Source organism: Schistocerca americana, chromosome X (assembly GCF_021461395.2).
Source record: "Schistocerca americana isolate TAMUIC-IGC-003095 chromosome X, iqSchAmer2.1, whole genome shotgun sequence".
In the NCBI taxonomy this organism is placed as follows: Eukaryota; Metazoa; Arthropoda; class Insecta; order Orthoptera; family Acrididae; genus Schistocerca; species Schistocerca americana.
This window is the reverse complement of record NC_060130.1, coordinates 606031219-606057557: the sequence shown is the minus strand read 5'-3', so window position 1 is coordinate 606057557 and position 26339 is coordinate 606031219. Positions and strand designations below refer to the sequence as shown.

At 41.8% G+C, this 26339-nt stretch overlaps 1 protein-coding gene across 2 annotated transcripts in view; it reads right to left on the bottom strand.

The window, feature by feature from the left end:
* LOC124555103 (ATP-binding cassette sub-family C member 4-like) overlaps positions 1 to 8623 on the bottom strand; it is a 264506-nt gene extending 255883 nt beyond the window's left edge. For both annotated transcript variants that reach the window (XM_047128901.1, XM_047128902.1), the window contains exons 1-2: positions 8479 to 8623; positions 4380 to 4490 (exon numbers count right to left, since the gene is read on the bottom strand). In XM_047128901.1, the coding sequence (XP_046984857.1) occupies positions 4380 to 4490; positions 8479 to 8552 (185 nt within the window). In that variant the 5' untranslated portion in view covers positions 8553 to 8623. The remainder of the gene's footprint in view (positions 1 to 4379; positions 4491 to 8478) is intronic.
* Positions 8624 to 26339: the final 17716 nt, after the last annotated feature.

Here is a 26339-nt window from a genome sequence, read left to right as displayed (position 1 = left end):
GCGTGATGGTATTGGGTGCCATTGGTTACAGGTCTCGGTCACCTCTTGTTCGCATTGACGGCAATTTGAACAGTGGATGTTACATTTCAGATGTGTTACGACGTGTGCCTCTACCCTTCATTCGACCCCTGCGAAACCCTACACTTGAGCAGGATAATGCACGACCGCATGATGCATGTCCTGTACGGGCGTTTCTGGATACAGAGAATGTTCGACTGCTGCCCTGGACAACACATTCTCCAGATCTCTCACCAACTGAAAACGTCTGGTCAATGGTGGCCGAGCAACTGGCTCGTCACAATACGCCAGTCACTACTCTTGATGAACTGTGGTATCGTGTTGAAGATGCATGGGCAGCTGTAACTGTACACGCCATCCAAGCTCTGTTTGACTCAGTGCGCAGGCGTATCAAGGTCGTTATTACGGCCAGAGGTGGTTGTTCTGGGTACTGATTTCTCAGGATCTATGCACCCAAATTGTTTGAAAATGTAATCACATGTCAGTTCTAGTATGATGTATCTGTCCATTGAATACCAGTTTATCACCTGCATTTCTTCTTGGTGTAGCAATTTTAATGGCCAGTAGTGTACTAGCACAATGAGGTAGCATTAGCTTCAGATGATACTGTGCGTCTTTAATTTTATCAATCGATATGATATATGAAGAGTTTCTCTATTTACAGCATATTTTCTTTCCCATTAAATACAGAAGATTTAGTAAAATATTTATGCGCTGTGTGTGCCAGATAGTTTATCTACATTTCCCATGAGAGTGACGTTCATGAGGATGTTGGGGAACAGAGGACCGATAGCAAGTGGATCTGGCCAGCGGCTGCTCACATCATACGAATAATGCTATGTCATGTGGCACGTTACAGAGGCACTATACAACTGATTCTGTGGTTCGAGGTCAGTCGCATTGGCAGCAGCCTCTCCTTCATGTGGTTCTCTATGGATCTGAATGGTGATGTCAGTGACTTCTTTCCGGAGGATACAGTGGGAGGGACTTTTATTTCCTCTCTGCTGTCACAGTGGCCTATTTCCAGCAGCAAATATTTAAATCCCCTGAAGCCCAAGCCCATTTTGTCTGTGATCTTCTCCTTGACAGATACTCCACGTATACGTTGAAGTACTACAGACTGGAAGTTAATAATTATAGACGTAGGAGTTCCTCAGTGGTCAGTGGTACCGAGCGAGGTTTCGTATTCAGGAGATGTGAGGCTCAAATCATCGTCCAGTCACTCAAATTTAATTTCCGTGATTTTCATGAAACTCTTCAGGTGGGTACCAGGATAGTTGCTTAAGAAAAAAAAAAGAAAAAAAAGGTTGCAAATATTTTCCCAACCTTGTGTAATAAGAGCATGCGCTCTTTATCTACCGACGTCGACATCAATTGAAAGGTATTTCTGATCTTCAGTTGGATCCGTAACTAACTGACGAGAAATCTTTATATAAGAGTAAACTTGACGAGAAATCTTTATGTAAGTTAACTACTACCTCCATGAACGGTGAGAGTGGATGGAGCAGAACTCTACTGTAACAATTTTGTTTCTAGAAAACGTAGAGCCTTTCTTATGCTTCAGAAGTTTTCCCTTATTAACGCTTCTAATTCTAACGCTCTTACGTTTTTTAAAACCCGTTTTTAATGTTGTTGTCAATGGTATTACAAGTCCACCAACCTCTATTTCTCATGTTTTGTCTCCTTTCACCACTCTTTGATTTAATTTTCAGTTATCGTCTTGATTTCACTTAAAAGTATATTTAAACATATCCCTGTATCATTATTTCTTGCTTTGTTTCCTCTATCTGCAGTGATTACAATTTTTATATCTCTTTTTTCCCGTCGTGCAGAAAGCCCGTCTGTTCCGTCCTTTAATGCATTCCATCGTTCCCCACCAGGTTTATCTTCGGCACTTACTGACCTTCAGCTGAATTTTTCGTAAACTTTTAACTAATATAATTATTTATTTTACTAGAATCTCGTTTTTGTGCCATGTCTTCTTCTTATTCATAGACTCACAGGAAGGCTAAACTGTTACCACATTTAATCTCAAATGATGTCTTCATTTGAGTTAATTTGTCGCTACAGTAACATTTGTTTTTAAATCTGTCTAAATTTGTGGCCTAGTGGTTTACAAGTAACGTCCCAATATAAGTTTCAACAGCTCCCTGGCTGAATTTCTTGACGGTGAAGTAATATTTTTTTCACGTTATGAGACTTTCAATTCTGACAATGGCAAGTTACGTCGTGGTTAAGATTTCGGCTTGAATTGTGCGCAACGTTAACAAGCTGAGAGACGATTAGGACATATTACCTCTAACAACTACATCTAGTTATAATTCCAGACCAGCCGTAGAACTGACGACTGATGTACGTTAATCTACCTGTTCTCTCCCTGAGACTCTTTATCTAATGCTTCTCTTGCTTGCTTCTACTGTTAGAAATTCTAAAAAAAAAAAAACAAAAAAAAACGCACATACAAATTTGGTTAAAGTGTTTGAAGATCTTGATAAAGATTATCTCTTTCATTCTTTACCGAACAGTAAATTTTCTGTTAATCCTACTCACTACTGAGACATTTCACATTCACGCTACAATGCATTTATGAAACTTTGATGTGTTCTATACTATTATAAACTTTCCTAAATTTTTGTCGCTCTGATTAGATTTTTTTTTAATGTCTTACGTCAAAGAGAGAAAATAAATCGGTAAGATGATTCATGGTGTAGGCATATTTTTGGTTGTGATACACGTAATCCTATCGATGTGCTTATGACAAAGATTGATACATTTTTCTGTCTTTTATGTTTTTAACGTGTTGAAGCGAATGATGGCAACTGGTCGCTAACTGTACCATCTTTTTATTTTAATTCGCTTGCCTTGTTCATATCCAGCTTCAACTTTTTCCTCTCGCTCTCTGTTCACATTATAATTTTCTCGACATCTACGAATTTTAAACAGTCCTTATTCTAGCTGTTGAGGGCAAGTGTTTCACTCCCGGTAGTTGAACCCAATAAAGCTCTAACATAGACATCTAGCTGACGTCCACAAAATCATGGGAAAATGTTGCGATTGAGTGAAGAAATCGTGAAAGCAAACTACCATGTTTTTTTGAGAATATATTTTACAACATTAGAGAAATGATTTCATATTGTACGCTGCTTGCTTATGTTACTGATCGTTACAGAAGAATCTACGTTTAAAACTTCGCAGATTCGTCTGCTATAGCACACTGTATCTTAGGATACCGGAATAGTATACAAGCAACATCGGTTCCTTACTGAGTTCTTGTGTTACAAATACTTGTCGTCTTTGATATTTTAATACGGAATGCTTTCGCTGAAACTGATGTTAATGGGCATACAGATTGAAATACGCAATTGCAGCGGGAAAAGGTAATCTCCTCTTCGATGAACGCGCCGAGCGTTTCCGCTGAGTCGTCTTTCTCGGTCAAGAACAGCAGGTAACTCCTGCAGCACGTGACCTTCTCGTTTCACGGCAGACGCTCACCCGAGGTTATTGCCTGCTTCACAGCAAGAGAAAAACTTGCGCCATGGTGCTGGTCGGAGTAGTGACCCAGGCGAATTCTTGTAGAGCTGGCAATGAGACCAAGGAGAGCCTTTCAGGAAACCGGAGCTATGCGGAAAGGCGCTGCGACCAAGGCCAGCCCGTGCAGGGTGTGCTGGTCCACACCTCACGAAAGCCCAACTCCGTCCACTTGAAAGGCACATAACCAGTGAACGTGCACCTGTAATTTAACCGAGCAGTGAAGCCATATACTCCTTTATGAATAAAGGAGTCACATCGGTATGAGAAACACTGCAATTCCGTCGCAGAGAGGATTATTTTAGCACAGGTTAAACGAAAAAAAAAAACGACTACATTCAAGAACTATGAATCTAGTTGCACCTGACAGGTTTCACACAGATGAAATTATTTGCAAGTTTATAACGTCAGTTGGAAAAGCGAAAATGTGTTTCAGGAAAAGTTAAATACAGCAGTTATCTGTTTGAAGGTTAAATTGAATATCACAGTGTTACACTAGGCACTCTACTGGCGACTGCAGGTATGGTTTGCATTCTGTCGATTTAGGAACTGTCTTCCAGGGCGACAGTCACAGGTATACCATAGTTTAAAGTGGAGTACGAATAACGGCCTAACTTTCCACCCACACAAAGTATTCCATGAAATGAATCGAAAATAAATCTATGGAATGAAGTGTTGTCGAATACTGAACACTCAGATTTTTAAAATGAGTTTTACCAACTGAACGACTGATAATTTGCAAGATGTTGTTGAGACTATGGAGGGCAGCTATCGTGATTAAACTGAATATCTGGTACTGTGATGTAAAAATTACGGAAACTTATGAATCTTACCTCTCGAGCTCATCTCCAAGGCGCTTCGACTTGTCGGTTTCCAACGGCTCACGTAAATCCTCTTCGGTAAGAGATTCCTTGTAGCTTTTCCACGCAAGGTTTCTCATCCACCTGCGAAATAAATTTGTTTTCGTTATTTTAAATTTCTTCAGGACTAAGGTTTAGCGGTTACCCAAGCGTTTTGTGAGTCATGTAGGATATCATTGGTGTCAGTCCTGACTTAGTTAACAACATAGGTGAAACGTTTTTATCCAAATATGTACCTAAGGACATCACACACATCCTGCATCAGCAGCCAGATACACTTGTGACAATTGCGGCAAGAGATGCCGTGCTGCCATTCATTGGCTTGACAAGTCATATGAAAAAATGCAACCCATAAACACACAGACACTGCAACAGCAACAGTCATCTACCAGATGTCGTGGCCAATATATATATATATATATATATATATATATATATATATATATATATATTGTTATCATTTTATTATATATGTCAATATCTAGTTTTTATACGAGACATATGGTCAGATTTATGTAAGTGGAAGCTATAGGTGTACGAACAACATTAGCGTACATATGAGTTGCTGAAATTGTAAGCTACGAGTACAGGGCACATGAGCAGTGGGTAATAAGCACACAACGAACGACAGCTATTTTTACATTTGTAACTTAATACAACAACTGACATTATTGTTCTCTCGGTTGACTACACAATCGAAACAGGATGATATAATCCTGCAACTGTCTACATTGTCTGCCTTTGTTTTTTTTTTGAGCAACAGTTTTCGCAAAATAAAACAAATTAAAAATAAGACAAGTCACAAACTTAAATGTCGAATGTGCTGAAACTTAGTCATAGAATAAATAGGTGACAATGCATAACTTAAAGGTGGAAATTTAGTTTCAGACAGGGAATTAGTGTTCTAACTGTAAATTTACGCGTGAAATGTACTAAATAACCACGCTACTTTAGCAAAATGCAGGTAACGCTGAGACAGATTTTATTTCCCCAGAAAAAAAAAAAAAAATACGCAGCATGAAGCTACTGGTCACGCTAGTGCCTACCAGCTTCATAGTGCGTAAATATAATTCTTTTTTCAAAAAGCTGCTCTCATACGCCGGCCGGGGTGGCCGAGCGGTTCTAGGCGCTAAAGTCTGGAACCGCGAGACCGCTACGGTCTCAGTTTCGAATCCCGCCTCGGGCATGGATGTGTGTGATGTCCTTAGTTTAGTTAGATTTAGGTAGTTCTATGTTCTAGGGGATTGATGACCTCAGAAGTTAAGTCCCATAGTGCTCAGAGCCATTTGAACCACACGGCTGCTGTCTGCTGTTGACTTACACAACACATAATTTCCACTTGAAGTTGTGGCATACCAGCTCAATGCACCATGAAAAAATAAAAATCAGTCTTATTGAGTTTCTTTTTCTGCCCAAGTGATCACACTCTAAAGTCATCTACAAATATAGAATATAATAAAAACTTTCTCTTTACATTTGTTTGAAGCGCAAGTGGAAAGAGTGATCTTTTTGTGTTGATGCAGATTACAGCGGTCAAAAATTCTGCCAGGAAATATTCCTCTGAGACTGCCAATGAAGAAGCTGAAATAATCCCTTTTCATAAAAATTATTCTTCTCTGTCAGATTCAAAATATTACAAAAAGGTATTTACAAGTACGTTTTTCTTGAATGGTTTATATTTTCAGCGGGAAATTTCAGTGGAGAGACATTTTCCTTGTGAAGAGTAAATTGTGTTGCATATGGAAGATGATACTTCAGTATTCGCAACAACAGCCGCAACTCAATCACAACACAACACAATCAACGTCAAAAACATATCCTTGTTAAACGAAATAAGAAATTAAAAGAACGAGGCAGCCCCATAGTAATACTTGCGGCTTACGAAACGGGGTAGAAAGTACGGTTTGTTATTCTGACTAGCATCGCGAACTTTTCTACGTTTGCCAGAAGGATACTGCGTAACATTTAATGGTCTCGCCAAGTTCTCAACAACCTATGGCTATTGTGAAACACCAACGTCGTTTTGTTGGAAAGGACAAAGGCAGCAAAGACAGACATGGATCACGAGAGTACGGCCTCGAATAATTGACCCCGTATATACCGATAACTACTGTAGGTATCTTATCACAGTAACTTTGCGCAGAAGAAATTAAATTACCATCACAGAAATAAACAATACATTTTTACCTTAGTTTATGAATGACATATATAGCTTTTAAGCATCGAAAAACGCGTTCAGTAACGTATCGGGTCTATGATAGCGTGTTTTGGCTTCGCACAGACATGGCGTGATACCAAAAAGATTTATTAGATGTTACGTTGATAAACGTTACTTAATAACATAAGTAACGTGCCATCTTCATTTGAGGAATGGTTTTATTTATACAGTTTTTGAAACTTTTCATGTTTATTCAAACAGATAAATTGGTTTTCGTCGGCTTAACGTCAACAGAAATACGTTCGAAGTTAATGTAGCTTTATAAAGAGTTTGCTGTTTCATTTTCTACCGTTTATAAATGATTGACTGAATTCAAACGTGCTGTATTTCTCTTGAAGAGAGCCCACTCGGAAAACGGCAACCCCGGATGAAAACACTGAGAAATACGATATTTGAAGTTTGCCGATTAGGAAACACCTGACGCTATGGGTATATGTGAAAAACCAGCATGGTACATTTTGTATAAAAATGTAACATTAGGACAGGTTTGTAGAATGTAGGTGACGCATTTTCTGAATAGTAGCCGAAAGCAAATGCAATTTTTTTAGTAAATGATTCTGTTCATGCGATCTGGTCGAAAACGATTTTAATTCAATGAAGATATTATGATAGCTCAACTGGGTATTTTGCAGTCATTGTGGAATGGCACTTCAGGGATGCAATCTGCTCACTGAAAAAAATATTGAGCAAACTTCATTGCTCTGAAAGAGGCCTCCGTCGAAAAAAGTTCATGTTCAATCTAAGGAACAGTATCTTCCACCGACAGACATCGCTGCTCGGAGAAAGCAAACAGCACCTGATTGTCTGCAAGCAGCAGAGAGCCGGGATCGAGTTCTGCTGCAGCACAGAGTGCTAAATTTGCACCTACAGTCGAAGCAGCGTATACTCGGCAGAGAGTAAAATAATTCAGTCTCCACCCCATAGTTTTTCCAGATCGTTCCTACGGGATACTGGTATAGTGGTTAACAATACAATGTGGCTGACAAAGTCCACATCCTCTGTTCATTATTAATAATGCAGATTTAATATTATACAGATTCACAACATTATTATTAATTTTTATTCTTAAGCCACAGTTAATAATATTAGCTATTATTAATATTACTCATTAATTAAACGTATTTTATATTAAGTTCATGTAGCTATATTATCCTCTTTCGCACTGGAAATAGTAACATTATAAGCTACTGTATTAGTGTTTCAAGGAGAACACAGCTGATTTATGCAACACTACAATGCTACGGATTTTTTAAAAATAGTGTACACATTTTCACCATCTACTCGTAAAGCGTAACGCGCAGTGCGCTAGCACGTGAAGCAAGGCGGTGTGTCTTTTCTACCGGGGCTCGCTGAGCGTATTAACCCCCGAGTCTCTAGTACGACGAACCAGGTAGGATGCGATTTCCTCCCGGTTTACCACAGCTGTCTTGGCGACCACGTCCGAAGCTCTGTTTCGCAAGCACATCACTTGAAGAATTAGACAAAGAAAACACAGCGATCACAGTGTGCAGGATTCGCAGACTGATTGGGCACACACACGCTCTTCAGTACTCGGTTAAATATCACTATATCTAGCAAAAAAAAAAGAGCTTGCTACGTCAGAGACAAAGAGTGGGATCAGTGGTATCACAGAACGAGGTGTGAAGAAGAAGCGAACACTCCAAAGACAGCCACTGAACTGTAAACGGATATAAACTCAACTTAATTTTTAGAATGCTTCTGGTAACGTCCAGGTAAATGTCTCAGTGTACACAACACAGTGATATGCTACCGTTTGCCACAGCATGAGGTAAGGCGTGCGATTTTCCGCGATCTTCGGTCTTCCTTTACGGCAGTGAGTTGCATCTGACTTACCAGAAGAAGAGCTTGGAGACGTGCCCGGCAGACGCCTTGGGGCTGGGCCCGGGGAACGGCTTGGCGGCGTTCATCGCGTGTGGTCAGCGCGCCCGCCGCGACGCTTACTATGCCAGCAACCAGCAGCCGGTCGGCCCCTCGCTGACGGACCGTAGCCTTGAAAACGCTTTCGCTGTAAAATCCACCAGCGCGTCGCCCAGACCTGTTGCGTGCGCGAGGGACGGCTTTGCTGTTGCAGGGAGGGGCGCCGCGGGCCGTGCTCGCTGCACTGCCGTTGCTCACGAGCCGTGTTTGGCGTTGAGCCTAGTTCGTGACGAGCCGTCTCACTTGCGACAACCTACTCCGAAGACGTTCTCTCGCTTGCCTCTATCTATTATTACATATTGTGTTTCAAGATGAAACAGGCATACGGTGGTGGGACTAAAATATGGGAACATCTCGCGAGATGCAGGTGCTAGTCATGCCTGCAGGTTGCACTGTTGTATTTGACAACTAACGGCACCTGTGCAACGAGATCAATACGTAGCAAGTGTCAGTCGCGGTCAGAAAAGTGTTCTGTGTAGTCGTGAGTGCATTGTGTCGGAGCTAAGTACTCGTGTGGTGGGTGCTTCTGTACCCAAGGTAGCCGAAGTCCTTGGTGTTTCAAGAGGCACTGTATCGAAGATTTCTACCGTATACAGTGAAACCGGCATAAAATCATCTGCTAAGTCATAGTGCGGACGAAAGTGTGTGTTCTGTGATCGTGACAGACGGACACTGAAGAGGATTGTGACCAAAAATAAAGAGGACCACAGCTGCAAGAATCACTGCGGGATGAGTATCGGAGTCGAGAAACCTGTCAGCATCAAAATAACACGAAGGGAGCTCCATAAGTTGCGAATTGGCACACATCAGTGATGCAAATGCCTGTAACTTGAAAACGCGGTGCCGAAACCATAAAAGTGGACTACGGAGGAATGGAGGAAAGGCATTTGGTCGGATGATCTTGTTTCACACTGGCCGAGTTTATGTTCCAAGAGTGAAAAATGCCAGGGGTTCAGTGATGATGTCGGCAGACATATCGTGGTATTCCACGGGCCCTGTAGTTACTCTTACAGGGTCGCATTACTGCCAATGGTTATGTGCCATACTGACTGATCATGTCCATCCCATGATACAAAGTTTGTTCCCCATTCGTGAGGTTGTGTTCCAAGACGATAGGACTCCTGCTCACACAGCTCGCTTTGTCAAGGACTAGTTTTGTGAGCATGGGGATGAATTTTTGTATCTCCTTTACTCACCTCAGCCAACAGATCTTAATATTATTGAGCCTCTGCGGTTTACTTTGGAGGGAAAGATTATCCATCTCCATCATGGGTATCTGAACTTGCCACTATTTTGCAAGAAGAATGGTATGAGGGTCCCATGGAAACCGTAGAGGACCTGTATTTATCCATTCCGAGACGAGTGGAACTGTTTTGAATGCCAACGGCTCTCCTATATCGTATTAGGCATGGTAACGTGGTGTTTGCGGTGTTTCCATATTTTTCTCCTCGGCCTGTAACTTACAAGGTGTCAGCGTGCTCCATTTTGCACGGAAAGTAAGCACACCATACATCATTCGCCTGGGACATCATGCTAAAACGTAGAACACCTCTTCTAGCCACGATAATGACCTCAGTTCGGCGAGCAATAGAGTGCATTAGTTTCTTCAGGTATGCCACGTGCAGTTCCCTCGTTTATGATTACATCCCATAGCTATATCAGATTACTTGAGTGATGATTGCTGCGTTTCACCAGCAGTTCTAAGTGTTCTCATATATTTTCTGTAGGATTAAGATCTGCTGATTTTACGGAGCAGTCGAGGTGCTACGGGTCGCATGAGCGATCAAACCAAAAATGTAAGTATATGAGTAAAGCTGTTGCCATCTTGGGAAACAGAAGTGTCCACAGCTCACTCATAGTGAGGATGTAAAAGAAAAGGTCACAACTGGTCACCGAGACTGTTGAAATAATTATCCTGGAGCATATTCATAATAACATGAATGAGTGGACCCAAGTCATGGTACGAAAAACTCTCCCAAAACAGTACAGAACCACCTTTGGCCTGTACTATTTCCTCCATACTTTGCGGGTTAAACACCTCATTGGATCATCAGTGTACCATATACTTTTCATCAAGACTTAATGTCGGACCACACCAAATGTCTCTAGTCGGCTAGTGTGCAGTTTCTGTATTGTTTGGCCCACTGAAGACGTGCAGCTTTATGTGACACTCTATGCTATTCTTTTGGCATTGTCCGTTCGCACACTGGTTTGTATGGACCTACACTCACTGACGGCAGCCACTCTGGTCTGATTTGATTATCATTAGAAAGGTGTGACACCAGCTTCCAGACCCAGCCGGTCAGAATCTTTTTGTAGCCTCTGTTCTTATGCTGCGTTATATCTTTTGAAGGCACGTTGGTCAGTGAGCGTTGGTAAACCATCGAGTCGGGCTATTTGATTCACAGTGCGGTCATAGGCACGTCCAAACATGATAATTCCTTTCTGTTATTCTGTAACTTCGTAAAATCGACCCATCGTACTGGACTGATTCCATACAACTGAATAGCACGCACACACACACACACACACACACACACACACACACACACACACACACACACATACACCAGTCTAGGGTCCTATGCCTCCAGGTACCATTTTTAAACCATCTATATCGGTCCAAAGCGACCAGGGTGCTCCCTGGAGAGACGGTTCTAATACGGCAACAATTCGTAAAACCACCACATTTTCTTTTCCTACCAACTGAATTGTTGACAATGCGGACAAGAAATCTTTGTTACTGTTCGTTCAATATATGTCTATGACTTGTATTACACAGTTTGTTTGCCGGCCGCTGTGGCCGAGAGGTTCTAGGCGCTTCAGTTTGGAACCTTGCGACCACTACGGTCGCAGGTTCGAATCCTGCCTCGGACATGGATGTGTGTGATTTCCTTAGGTTCGTTAGGTTTAAGCGGTTCTAAGTTCTAGGGGACTGATGACCGCAGATGTTAAGTCCCATAGTGCTTAGAACCATTTTTGAACACACTTCGTTTATCGCCTCATGACATGTGAGTCAATCTAAATATTACTAATAATAATTGTCTAGTGAACGAACGAATGGCAGTTTAGTAAGCCGGTGGGCAAAGAGAAAACTATTACTGATAAGAAAAATAATAATTTTTTACTAAAAAATTGTTAACACTCGGTTTCTCCGCATCTATTTCGAATGAAATTCTAATACTTAATATATCACAAGATTTACAATAGCAGCAATCCATTATTGGTGCTTAGAGCACTTTACGTAATTCTCTTTTTGCAAAGACATTCTCCCTGCGAGAACAAAGGAAGCATTTTAAAGAGCAGTGTGTGGCAATTTACAAGAAATTATTGATTACTCATTTACTGCATTGAAATATGTATGACTGAATACCGGTATCTGACATGGATAAGCATAGGAGAGCAAACCAGTACCAGGTTTTTTAAGGAGTCGTTCCGAAAATGAATAAATGATTTTGGGAAACGATAAAAAACATAAAACAAGATGACTGGAGGAGTCCAATGTTTTAAACATTACGACTTCTCTTTCTGTTTGTAGTCTCGTGTATAATAGGTCCTCTTCTTGTCAGCTGAGGCTGCACTAAAGTGATCAGTTTGCTTCAGTTCGTCTCATCGCATTTGTCTCAGTACTTAATTCATGTAAATATCACACAGAAGCGAGAAGCTGATATCATAGAAATGCAGCACCCTAGTCACAGTAGCGTGACCATCTGTCAAAATGCTGAACAACCACCTTTCATAGCTCGAATCGCCGCGGGACGTGTAGAGGGAGACTCAGTTAGGTTCTGGAAGATGCCGACAGGTATGTGGAGCCAGTCCGACCACAGAGTCGCGGCCAGCTGCGCTAGGTTTCTCGGTCGAGTATCCATGGTGCGAACAGACCTATAGAGGTAGTCCCACATATTCTCGATTGGGTTTAAATTCGGGGAGTTCGGTGGCCAGGAGATTGCGGTGAACTCATCATTGTGCTCTTCGAACCACGCAGGTACACTGCGACTGTGTGACACTTCGCATTGTACTGCTGGTAGATGCCATCGTGCCGTGGAAAGCCAAACTGCGTATAGGGCAGGACATGATCCACAAGAATAGGTGCATACTTGTGTTGATCCATTGTGCCTTCCAGAATGACGAGGTCAGTCAGGGAATTCCACGAAAACATTACCCAGCCTTACCTCTCCCTCGATTCTTGCAAGGTGTTTGCTTTCAGACATTTCACGGTATACACACCAATGACTGTCTTTCCGATGGAGCATAAAAAGTGGTTCATCAGAAAAGACCACCTGCCGCCAATCAGTATGCATCCAGTTGCGGTACTGACGTACAAATTCGAGCCTTCGTCGCCGATGAAAAGCAAGCAGCATGAGTGCATGAACCAGGCGTCTGCTGCGGAGACCCATGTGCAGCAACATTCTCTGAAGGTCGTTGAGGAGACATTGTTGAGTCCCTTGGTTCATCTGCGCGCAGAGCTGCTCTACAGTTACAAGTCTGTTCTCCCGTACATACTCCGCAGCTGTCGTTTACCCCTGTCATCTGTTGTCCGTGGTGAATCACAGATGCATCGGCGCCGGTTTTGGATAGTGCCAGTTTGACATGCACAGTATACTTTTAACTGCGGCAGAACGTGTACAGTTTGCAAATGTAGCTGTTTAGGAAATGCTTCCACCTTGGACGAAAAACCAATGATCGTGCCGTTTTGGATGTCAGATAAATCGCTCCATTTTGCATTACGACGACGATTTCCCGGTTTTCCGCTTCTCCAAATAGCTCTGAGTTGATGTCATCAGTCCCCTGGACTTAGAACTACTTAAACCTAACTAACCTAAGGACATCACACATATCCATGCTCGAGGCAGGATTCGAACCTGTGACCGTAACAGCAGCGCGTTTCCGGACTGAAGGGCCGAGAACCGCTCGCCGACTTTCGCTTCTCCGCAACACGCTTTATATACCCTAGCCGTGTAGAGCCTGCGTTGTCATTTAACACAAAATGCAATTTTTTATGCCAGTAAAACAAGATAATGCAATTTTTTATGCCAGTAAAACAAGATAATGAGATCATTTAGAGATGTACAAGTTTTGTTTTGCGGCTGTGAAGTCATAGCAAGATAACGCTAGGCGTTGTCCAGCTCCACCATTTCAACAGGACTCCTGAGAGCGAGCCGGCCGCTGTGACAGAGCGGTGCTAGGCGCTTCAATCTGGAACCGCGCGACCGCTGCGGTCGCTGGTTCGAATCCTGCCTCGGGCATGGATATGTGTGATGTCCTTAGGTTAGTTGGGTTTAAGTAGTTCTAAGTCCAGGGGACTGATGAACTCCGATGATAAGTCTCATAGTGCTCAGAGCTATTTGAGCCATTTGAACCTGAGAGCGACAAATATTACACCTTCCTTAGCATTAAGTGCATCCCTTTTAGAATGAACCTTTTTTTGCACTGAGAGGTGATCTTCGAACACATGCGCCATAAATTGGAGAAATATGCATCTTCACCACAACCTACCCAGCTGGGCTTCCCTGAAATTTCTTACATACTAACAACGTGCACAGATATTCATGAAGGTTTGAGTGTCTCCACTAATTTTAATGTGCTGTGTTAATGTAAGACTTTGGAAAAATAATTAGGTATACTGCCGGCCGGTGTGGCCGTGCGGTTAAAGGCGCTTCAGTCTGGAACCCCGTGACCGCTACGGTCGCAGGTTCGAATCCTGCCTCGGGCATGGATTTGTGTGATGTCCTAAAGTTAGTTATGTTTAAGTAGTTCTAAGTTCTAGGGGACTAATGACCTCAAAAGTTAAGTCCCATGGTGCTCAGAGCCATTTGAACCATTTTTTAATTTAAAATTTGCACCCCAAATATTGCGGAAATGGAAAGTGCTATATGATGCATGGTTTTCACAGAATGGAATTGTAGATAGAGGCTCGTATTGTTAGCCAATCAACAGATTGTAATAATACTTAGGAAGCGTATGTTTTGTGCAAACGAACAAATTTTTAAGTGGAATTGACTTTAACAAATTCAAAGTAGTGTGAATTAGTATGGCAGTGTTGTTTTTTGCAGTAGTCTAGTGTGAGGTGTTTATGAGATATATTATTCTGAAAAGTTCCCACACCGATACTTGTACAGTATCTGTGGTACCATACACTAAAGAACAACAGGAGTGCATACACAAGTTATGTAGGTTCGTACCAGTAACTAGACAACTGATAACTACAGACTGTGTTCAAAATAACCACCAGCAGCGGCAATACTCGTATCCAGTCTAGTACGGAACGACTGCTGCACACGTGGTGGTACACTACTGGCCATTAAAATTGCTACACCAGGAAGAAATGCAGATGATAAACGGGTATTCATTGGATAAATATATTATACTAGAACTGACATGTGATTTCATTTTCACGCAATTTGGGTGCATAGATCCTCAGAAATCAGTACCCGGGACAACCACCTCTGGCAGTAATAACGACCTTGATACGCCTGGGCATCGAGTCAAACAGAGCTTGGATGGCGTGTACAGGTACAGCTGCCCATGCAGCTTCAACACGATACCACAGTTCATCAAGAGTAGTGAGTGGCGCATTGTGACGAGCCATTTGCTCGGCCACCATTGACCAAACGTTTTAAATTGGTGAGAGATCTGCAGAATGTGCTGTCCAGGGCAGCAGTCTAACATTTTCTGTATCCAGAAAGGCCCGTACAGGACCTGCAACATGCGGTCGTGCATTATCCTGCTGAAATGTAGGGTTTCGCAGGGATCGAATGAAGGGTAGAGCCACGGGTCGTAACACATCTGAAATGTAACGTCCACTGTTCAAAATGCCGTCAATGCGAACAAGAGGTGACCGAGAAGTGTAACCAATGGCACCCTATACCATAACGTCGGGTGATACGCCAATATGGCAACGAATACACGCTTGCAATGTGCGTTCACCGCGATGTCGCCAAACACGGATGCGACGATCATGATGCTGTAAACAGAACCTGGATTCATTCGAAAAAATGACGTTTTGCCATTCGTGCACCCAGGTTCGTCGTTGAGTACACCATCGCAGGCGCTCCTGTCTGTGATGCAGCGTCAAGGGTAACCGCAGCCATGGTCTCCGAGCTGATAGTCCATTATGCTGCGAACGTCGTCGAACTGTTCGTGCAGATGGTTGTTGTCTTGCAAACGTCCCCATCTGTTGACTCAGGGATCAAGACGTGGCTGCACGATCCGTTACAGCCATGCGGATAAGATGCCTGTCATCTCGACTGCTTGTGATACGAGGCCGTTGGGATCCAGCACGGCGTTCCGTGTTACCCTCCTGAACCCACCGATTCAATTTTCTGCTAACAGTCATTGGATCTCGACCAACGCAAGCACCAATGTCGCGATACGATAAACCGCAATCGCGATAGGCTACAATCCGACCTTTATCAATGTCGGAAACGGTATGGTACGCATTTCTCCTCCTTACACGAGGCCTCACAACAACGTTTCACCAGGCAACGCTGGTCAACTTCTGTTTGTGTATGAGAAATCGGTTGGAAACTTTGCTCATGTCAGCACGTTTTAGGTGTCGCCACCGGCGCCAACCTTGTGTGAATGCTCTGAAAAGCTAATTGTTGTGACTTGGCAAGACAGCCAAGCCACTACGAGGTGAAGCCGAAAGGGACGCGTTTAAGCTCACGCAGGCTGGCGTGAGGTCTGGAACAGGACAAGGTAATGAATATAGCCAATAACGTACGTAGCTTCTGGAATACTTAACTTTAATCCATAATTGGTGAACATCGGTCTGACGGTACATGCATCACAAGATAAATAGCAAATGATAATGGCGCCTTGCTAGGTCGTAGCAAATGACGTAGCTGAAGGCTATGCTAACTATCGTCTCGGCAAATGAGAACGTAATTTGTCAGTGAACCATCGCTAGCAAAGTCGGCTGTACAACTGGGGCGAGTGCTAGGAAGTCTCTCTAGACCTGCCGTGTGGCGGCGCTCGGTCTGCAATCACTGATAGTGGCGACACGCGGGTCCGACGTATACTACCGGACCGCGGCCGATTTAAAGGCTACCACCTAGCAAGTGTGGTGTCTGGGGGTGACACCACACTAATCATTTGCATATCGCAGCATCTTCTTCCTGTCGGTTAAATTTGGCGTCTGTAGCACGTCATCTTCGTGGTGTAGCAATTTTAATGGCCAGTAGTGCATTTTAGCGGAGATGTCCGAGCAGACTGCAGTAATACGACGTTGCATGTCATCGGCTGTAGTTGGTATTTCCTTGTAGACAGCGTCTTTCAGATTTCCCCACAGAAGAAAGTCTACACGCGTCAAATACGGGGAACAGGCCGGCCGAGGTACAGGTCCTCTATGTCCATTCCAACGATTTGGAAACAATTCTGTGAGGACATACTGCAGCATTTCGTGAACTATGGTCTGGACAGTTATCAAGGTGGTGCCAAAGGTTCCTCCTAGTCTGCAGAGGAACGTCCTCTAGCATCCGTGAAGATATTCTGTTAGGAGGTTCAGATACTTGTTCACATTCAGTATTCCGTCTATGAAACACGGGCTTATGAGTTAATGGTTCATTATCCCACACCAAACGTTTACTCTCCATGGACGCTGACGTACCTCCTGACGAAGCCAGCGGGGACGGTCAGCAGACCAATGGGGCATGTTTCGGCAGTTTTCATAGCCGTGATTGGTTAATGTGGCTTCATTACTAAACAAGATACATGATTTATATGGAGTATCTTGCCTTAATGCCCATGCACAGAAGTTAACATTATTCTCACAATCGTTTCCATGAGATGTTATAGGAATGGAACCAATCTCGATGGAGAATGCGTAGGACACTTGCCTGACTCATGCCACTTCCTCGTGCGACAACTCGGGAGCTAAGGTGTGGATCAGCTGCAACAGCAGTAAGAACTTTAATTTCCCCCTCATCTGTTGTCATTAGTCTCCTTCTGATATGTTGCCTAGGTGTTACACTACAACTCTCACGTAACTGTTTGAAGTGATTGATAAATAACTACCGAGATGGTTGACGTCGATTGCAATACCTTGTCGCATACACCTTGCAAGAACGAACTGCGTTCTCCCTACACTCTCCATACACTATGAGCATGTCAGCTTTTTCAGCATTGGGAAATCCCATCATCCACTCACGACCTGCTTCTCTGACTGTCGCACACTAACTGACCAGCAAGTCGCAATGCACTCGAGGAACACACAAGCACACTGTAAGCAAACATAACAGTATAGTACCTAGGAACTGCGCAGGTTGAATGGCATAAACATGAGTCGGTGTGGAAACTTTTCGAAATGCGATATCTCTTAAACGACTCGCACTAGAATCCTGCAACAAACACAAATGACATTCTAATTTACCCTAAGTTTAGTCTGTTAATGTCTTCAGGAATTGTTGCATTTAACTGTTTATTGGCTAACAATACGAGCCCCTGACAACCAATCCATTCTGTGAAATCCGCACATCAGTAGCACTTTTCACATCCTCAGTGTCTGCGGTGCAAGTTTTAGGTGATTCGTCCGGTACATTGTCTCATGAGGAATCTGAACAGTAAATCTTACAGGCTTTACTCTAGCATTTATTAAAGGTGCAGCCTGTAAAAGTACCACCAAGCCGCTCTGTAGAGTACGGCGAGCAGCACCTAGCACCAAAGTTCCCTATCCTGTATAATTATTCCATGTAAGAACGAAGAAATGTTGTTACATTGCTGAGTACACACTAACGTATTCCATTGTATCATTCTATGCCTTGTGCAAGGTAACGAGCAGTAATGCAGTGGCAAGAACGTTTCATAGTGAACCTTGAATGGTGCGTTCTTTTCGTTCTACACTTCTTTTTCTGAAGTGTCTTCAGTTGGAATTTTGATTTATTTCTCTCTTACGTAAGTTCTCGGTATGATTCCAGGTACCAGTTGTGGCACAAATGAATCCTGCAAAGAGAGCACACGAGTTGCGTAAGCGGTCTCCTTCGCAGTACCGTTGCATCTACTTAGTTCTCTCCTAGTCAAACCAGTTTGTCATTTGCGTCTACCGTTAACCCAAGCCTAGAATAGTTATACTGTTGTTCCATCTTGTAACGCTTTGGACTTTTTCTTCGAAAGCATTTGATAGAAGTCAGTGATTCAATCAGTTTACAGCTTTTTGCACACCATCAGATATACTTGAAGTTCAAATTGCTTATGTTAAGTGCTAGTGTTCACCGTATGCCCGAAGCGTTTATTTTCTGAATGGCTTCTTCGGTTTTGAGAGATGTTTTCGAGGCACTACTCCTCCAGAAGCAAGCACGTTAGCCACAATCAACTATAGAGAGCTACTGACGCCTTTACATTTCCTGGCAACGTCCCTCATCTACCAGAACAATGAACCCATTGTTGACAGTTAAGAAGTAACTGAACCTACAGATCACAATTTAAAATTTCCTTTAGTACGCTTTATAGTCTTGTCTAGTATGCTATGTAGTACTGAAGGCTCTCCAGAAGACAATAATTACAAAAATCACTGCTGCGACTGCCGTTTACAGATCTATATACCGCAAGTGCGAATGCATACACTGATCTGGGCTACACACTCTTTTTGAAGACTACGTGATTAGAGACGGAGAATTTACTGAAATTTAACAAGGTTTTATTTAAGGCACGGTCATGGATTTTGCACTGAAGTCGTGTAGCTGGACCACGGGTGTCTACGGCCACGGCCACCGACTCCGAATGGTTATCTTACTGGTCTGATTGTAACGTTTTATTGCTGACTGTTACAGTTATTTTCAGCAACCCGAGTTTTTTGCATGCATGAGTGATGCGTCATGACTTGTTTCCGTCCCAACCCAAGAGTAAGAATGGTTACAAAATGACTTCGTAATACTTTTGTTGTAACTAATATTGTTATTCGTCCAAGTTAATGACAGGAAGATATCCAAGTTACATCACATAAGTCTTGTTCTTGACTTTTTTTTATGACATTAAAAAGTAATTACTGTGAGACAAGTTTTTACGCCGATGGGTAACAATTGTGCACTTTGCAGCCAATAACCTTTTTCTGGAGGTCAGACGAGCTCCTGGAGGAGGACTGTTAATATTTGAAACGGTCAGGAGCTATATAAAAATTTCATCGTTGTATAATATGTTTTACACATTCTGTTATTAAGTGTTCTTTTAGAATGCCGGAAAAGTGTATGTTTCGAAATAAGCGGTATTTCAACATTAATTGAAAACTGTTCCTGAATAAAACCTGCAAAGTTAATTTAGTTCTGCAATAGGAAAGTAAGTTGTGATAAATATTACTTTCTAAATTCAAATGTATCTTCACTTGAAATATTTACGCTTCATAACGTATATGATTTTAATTTTTTCCAGTAATTTAATCGTTATACTGAGGGATTATGTTTGGCCGTAATTTATCTTTCTTCTCACGCACATTCGACACGTGTTTTCTTGTTTTTGACTGAACCAAGGAAATAAAATAATTTCTTTTAAACGCAAGAGAAAAGAAAATGTGAAATTAGAATATTTTAAATGACTTAACTCTTGTATCAGGTGGGATTCACTACTGCCTTTATACCTCTAAATCTCGTTTGGAATCGTACTGTACAGGACATTACGCTAAAAACTGCGAACTGAACTATCCATCAGTTAAAGATAAAAAAATGTTGCCTTGTTCATAATAAATATGGAATTCGTTAGGCTTGTATACATCTCTACCAATTCTTACACTTATTGCCATTGGAAACTGCGATTATATACCGAGAAACTGGCGGGTTTCCTCGAAGTGACTAATACGAGCTATAAACGGCGATAGTACGAGTAAATGCAGATATAATGAGCTTTATTCTTAATGGAGCATTTCCTCCTCCCCTTGCAGCGCATTTTATCAGCGGATACATGACAAGCTAGTTTTGAAATAGACTAAGCGTCTTATCTAGTGGCAATATGCGAATCCTGGACAATAAGGCAGATGTTGCTGTGGATACTGACGCAACTTAGACGTGAAATAAATGATAAAATTGTGAAGAAAAAATGATTCGTTCTTTTCTGTTTTGGTGGTTCTATACACATACTAATTTTCGAGTTTTTACGCCAGGTGCATGTTGCGAAGTTTCCCCGACAAGTAACGTATTAGTGAATTTCTAAGATTAAAATAAGACTTTACGCATTCGCGAAATTTGCCTGGTGGATCTTCGCATTACATTATAAATATTCTCGTTTAGTCTGAGAACTTACTGTGAACCTCCATATATACACTTATTAGCATTATATGAACGAATCTTTCTACTGATTGCCGTTAAGGGAGGGCATTAAGATCATTTCTGTGATGATGACCGCTAGAATTTTAGTTTTAATCACTGAAAAAATTAGGACGAAATTTCAATTGCGCTATTGTTGTATTTTAGAAAATTACCGTTGAATTCATTTATTTACTTCTTTTTTGTCACACTGACGCGTCGTTAAATATTTTGCAAAAGGAATAATACAATATGGTGCGAAATACGTCAGATGTTTTTATATAGCATTTTATAGGCATTAATATTTCGGAGAAATTTCTGAAGAGAACGTTTCGTATGTAAAAAAGGGAAGTAGTACCAGAGAGCCACTGAAAAGTCAGAATATTTAAAGTATTGTGAAGTCGTGAAAGCTCTCTCTTCAGTCAAAAATCGAATTCAATAGTATTTCTGTGGCCGTGCGCAAGCAGTTACTGCTTTTACTCCTGAAGGTGACATCGATTTAAAGTCGAAGGCCCATTCGTATGAAGGTTGCTGAGCCCTACCGGAACTTGGCAGTATTCAGTGAGGAAGAAGAATTTATCTGCAAAAGCCCTGAAAGCTGAAAATAACTGCGTCTGAAACTTAGTAGATGCACTTGATTCACTACTGGCAGGCCAATTCCCGACTGCTGCTTCGGAAATTTAAGTGTTTTATATAATGTAGGCTATGTGTAGCAACAGGGCTGCCTCGGATTCAAACCTCAAGCTTTGTTTTTTTGGTGGTTAACTACGCTTTCAAAATACTGTTGACAAAGTGTACATTTCAGATGAAGCCACGCATGTTAATGTATTTTTCTCTGATGATGTCTCCATTTTTAATGGAAGGGTGGATTTACAACGGTGGCGTCTTACCTGGCCTATGCGTAAAGCTGGCACTTTTTATAACCAATACAGTGGTGGAGATTTCCGTAAGTTTCATTTGTGAATATCAGTGTTTTGAAAAACCAATAGTTTGATTTATGTTCGGAACGTATTTGCCACATACGTGCCACCATCAGGGGAGCTATGCTTTTCATTGCATTTATGGCACAAGTTAGTATCAACGGGTAATGTGTCGCTTTTTTTAGAAGCAATATGTATGACATTAACTTGTCCTAATTATATCCTTTCCAGTTCCGCTAATGTGAATTAAAGAAATTTTAGCTTACGCTGTCACTGCCGTCATCGATTTGAATGCAAGCAGTGAAGAGAAACATTTGCTGTTCAGACAAAAATATTTAATGCAAAGTATAACAATCGACGCTCTATTTCGCGAAGATTCATATTTTTCTGTATTGCCAAGTGTAATGAGATACACTAGTTTTTTGTTCTTGAGCGCAAGATATTTATCGACATATTCGTTAACAGCAGACAACCTGTTCAATATGTTGATAGCGCTATGTACATACATAATGTAAAAAGACATGACAATTTCGCGAGAAAGTCTTTGTTGTGCATTTCGGTGATTGTAGACATCTACACTACATCGAAACGAGGTGCGCACTCATGAAAACTATCGAATGATCCTTTTCAGCTTCTATTTAAAACTACCAATTTACCTACAAATGCGGGTAAACGGGTTATTAAACTATACCTAAATCCCAAATACCTAAAGTCTGGCAATCAGAGAGCGTCATAACCGCTCTGCTAGGGAATACTCTATCATTAGATACATCCGTCATCGTAGAATTCATTTTCTTTGAACTCTGTATATTACTGATTATCATGCGCATTACTTCGTATTGGCTGCCTCAAAAAAATTAAACTTTAAGATAAATCACTTTTCTTACGTGAATTGTGTTTGGTTATTTTTCGTAGATAACATCTTAAGATTATGACTTCCTGTGAACATTTCATGAACTCAGACTTCACCTGTATATAAATATCGTCACACACCGTCAATTTATATAGCGAAGGGAAACAGCGATACATAACGCTAAATCAAATGTGAGCAGCCTATGACTTTGCGAAGGCAGTGGTAGCTTATCGAAATTCCGTTGGTCGCAGTTCATGTTGCTTTTAGCTAGTTATAATTTTTTGTCACAAGCTGAGCACCATAAACATTTTGTAGTTTTGCTCTTATCATGCTAAAACAAGTTCCTGGGCTTTTCAGAGCCCATCATAAAACTTAAGAACGCATATCAGCATTCTATTATAACAAATACCTCTTATTAATAGTGAAATAATGAATTGAGAAATGATTTTTTTTCAGAATGGTAGTCTGCAGTTGGTGTTCTGACGTGTGTTACGTGTAGAATGACGTAAATATCCAACTACTGCATTATACTAACAAACAAGAGAGGTGTACTAAAATGTATTGCTTTTCACTGTAAACCGTAATTGCAGCCATTGGTGCAAAAACCAGGTAAGTCACATTTACACAATTTCGAGTAAAATACAAAAAAAACTATGCAGAAATAGTTTTTTTTTTTTTTTTTTTTTTTTTTTTTTTTTTTTTTTTTTTTTTTTTGCATACGAGGGGCGTTTGATAAGTCCGTGGAAAGTCCGAGAGATGGCACTACAGGCGCGTATCGAGGCCATGTTTAGTTAGTAGCACCTTGGAAAGAACGCACACCAAGTTTCAGCCATATTGGTCTATTTTTTTGCGTTTGGCGTTCGTGTGAATCAAGGAAGTCGAATGATTGTCAAAAAATGGACGAAGAAGACTTTCCTGTGGTAATTAAACATTACTTAATGAAAGGCAAAACGCCTCAGGATACTAAAGAGAAGTTTGATAAATATTACGGTGACTCTGCACCTTCTATTAGAACAGTTTATAAGTGGTTTCAAAATTTTCGGAGTGGCCATATAGCAACAAGTGATGCTGAACGTTCTGGACGGCCTGTGGAGGTTACGACTCCAGAAATCATTTATTAAAATCCATGATATGGTGATAGATGACAAGAGTTAAGGTGCGTGAGATTGCTAGTGCTGTGGGCATCAGGAATGAACGGGTACATAATATTTTGCATAAACGTTTGGACATGAGAAAGCTATCGGCAAGATGGGTTCCGCGATTTCTCACGCTTGACCAAAAACAGAATCGTGTGAAGTGTTGCAAGGATGGTTTGCAACTGTTCAGGAAGAATCCGCAGGACTTTAAGCGTCGCTTCGTCACTGTGGATGAAACATTGATACATTACTATACCCCTGAGACCAAACAACAATCTAAACAATGGGTTACCAAGGGAGAATCTGCACCAAGAAAGGCGAAGACCAGTCCTTCGGCCGGAAAGGTTATGGCGACTGTCTTTTGGGATTCACAAGGGATAATCCTCATCGACTATCTGGAAAAGGGTAAAACTATTACAGGTGCATATTATTCATCGTTATTGGACCGTTTGAAATCCGAGCTGCAAGAAAAACGCCGGCGATTGGACCGCAAAAAACTCCTTTTCCATCACGACAGTGCATCAGCACACATCTCAGCAGTTGTGGTCGCAAAATTAATGGAAATAAGGTTCCAATTCGTTTCACACACCCCCCCCCCCCCCCCCCGCCCCCCTCCTCATACTCATATTCCCCGGTCTCACAGCTTTACTTCTGCCAGTATCTCGTCTCCTACCTTCCAAACTTTACAGACGCTCTCCTGCGAACCTTGCAGAACTAGCACTCCTGAAAGAAAGGATATTGCGGAGATATGGCTTAGCCACAGCCTGGGGGATGTTTCCAGAACGGGATTTTCACTCTGCAGCGGAGTGTGCGCTGATGTGAAACTTCCTGGCAGATTAAAACTGTATGCCCGACCGAGACTCGAAGTCGGGACCTTTGCCTTTCACGGGCAAGTGCTCTACCACTGAGCCACTGAAGCACGACTCACGGCCCGTCTCACAGCTTTACTTCTGCCAGTATCTCGTCTCCTACCTTCCAGACTTTATAGAAGCTCTCCTGCGAACCTTGCAGAACTAGCACTCCTGGAAGAAAGGCTAAGCCATGTCTCCGCAATGTCGTTTCTTTCAGGAGTGCTAGTTCTGCAAGGTTCGCAGGAGAGCTTCTGTAAAGTTTGGAAGGTAGGAGACGAGGTACCGGCAGAAGGAAAGCTGTGAGACCGGGCGTGAGTCGTGTTTCGGTAGCTCAGATGGTAGAGCACTTGCCCGCGAAAGGCAAAGGTCCCGAGTCCGAGTCTCGGTCGGGCACACAGGTTTAATGTGCCAGGAAGTTTCAAAGGAAGATCTGTTAGCACTTTATGGCTTACTAAATATTATGGGGATTCTGAGAATTAAAAAAAGAAATGGGCAGCCTAATGAAAGTCATAGATGTTGATTGTTGATAAGAAGCTCGTTGTGCTTCTCCATCTGATGAATTAGATGTAGCCTCCGTAGCAGTTCTATAACTGACCAAATTATCATAAAATTCCATTATACTTCTTGGCAACCTTCATGACATCTTTGAATTTCTCAACTTTCACTGACAGAAGCCCTTTATAAACCTTATCTCACGAAAAGTCAATGCGGTTGAGTCTTTCTGAATAAGGAAATCATGGTAGGTAAGTTGTGATAACGATGCCCTTCAGCGAACTACATGTCTGTGTTCAGTGGAGTACTCAAAGTAAATCTTTTATTATCAGCATTATTGTTAGACCTCAACAGCTTCTTTGGGTGGGACGAGGAGTTTGAATGTTGTGTATACAGAAATGACACTGCAGAAATACTTGCGTTACGTTCTATTCGTTTCTTATGCCGGACTCTGACTACTGTTTGGTGCGACGACAAGGCAAATCACGGACATATCTGGTTCTTGATCCAAACAGCCGACATCGATAAGTCCATTCCCGAATTAATTCTGAACTGATCCCATGGACAAGTTTCATTCGTGCACCATATTTTCAAGCCACGCAATGGTGGTAAAATCTCGTTTTGGGTGAAAAGTGGACATAGCTGGTTACTGCACCAATGCCTTCAGTTTTCACTACTCGATAGGTTTTAACGTCTATGTGGAACTAGAATTTTAAGACGTAATTAATGAAACAGCATAAACATTATAAAGGCCATAAAGTATAAAATATTCATAAATCCGTTTATGACTGTTTGAGAAATGCATAACAATCTGTGTATGACATATAGAAGACTTTCATTACCAGATAAGTGAAATAATTTCGTTTCATCAGTGGAAGAGTGTAGCAACCATTTCGTTAACCGCTGCTGACGTATATCATGAGCGAAAGACTGACAGATTACAACAGACACCCTGATTAATTCGCCTTAATTAATACTTTTACTAGCATCCACCTGCATTGCACACCAAAATAAATTTGCATATCGTGCAATAACCTCGTCGGTTACGACAGTGCAAGTATTCAACGTACCAGCTAGCAGAATGTTCTGTTATTTAATGACCGACGTTTTATTGAGAGAGTCCACATTGCTTTTCCCTTAGTCTTTTTCTAAATCTTGTTAAAGCTGGCGCCCGCGGCCAGTAAATAAACATGTGTGGCACCTGGAATGATGCTGAAGAAGTAGGACGAGTGACCCAACCAGAGAGATGGTGTAAGAAGCTAGTCCGCCTATGTAATCAGGCCAGACGCGACACGTCC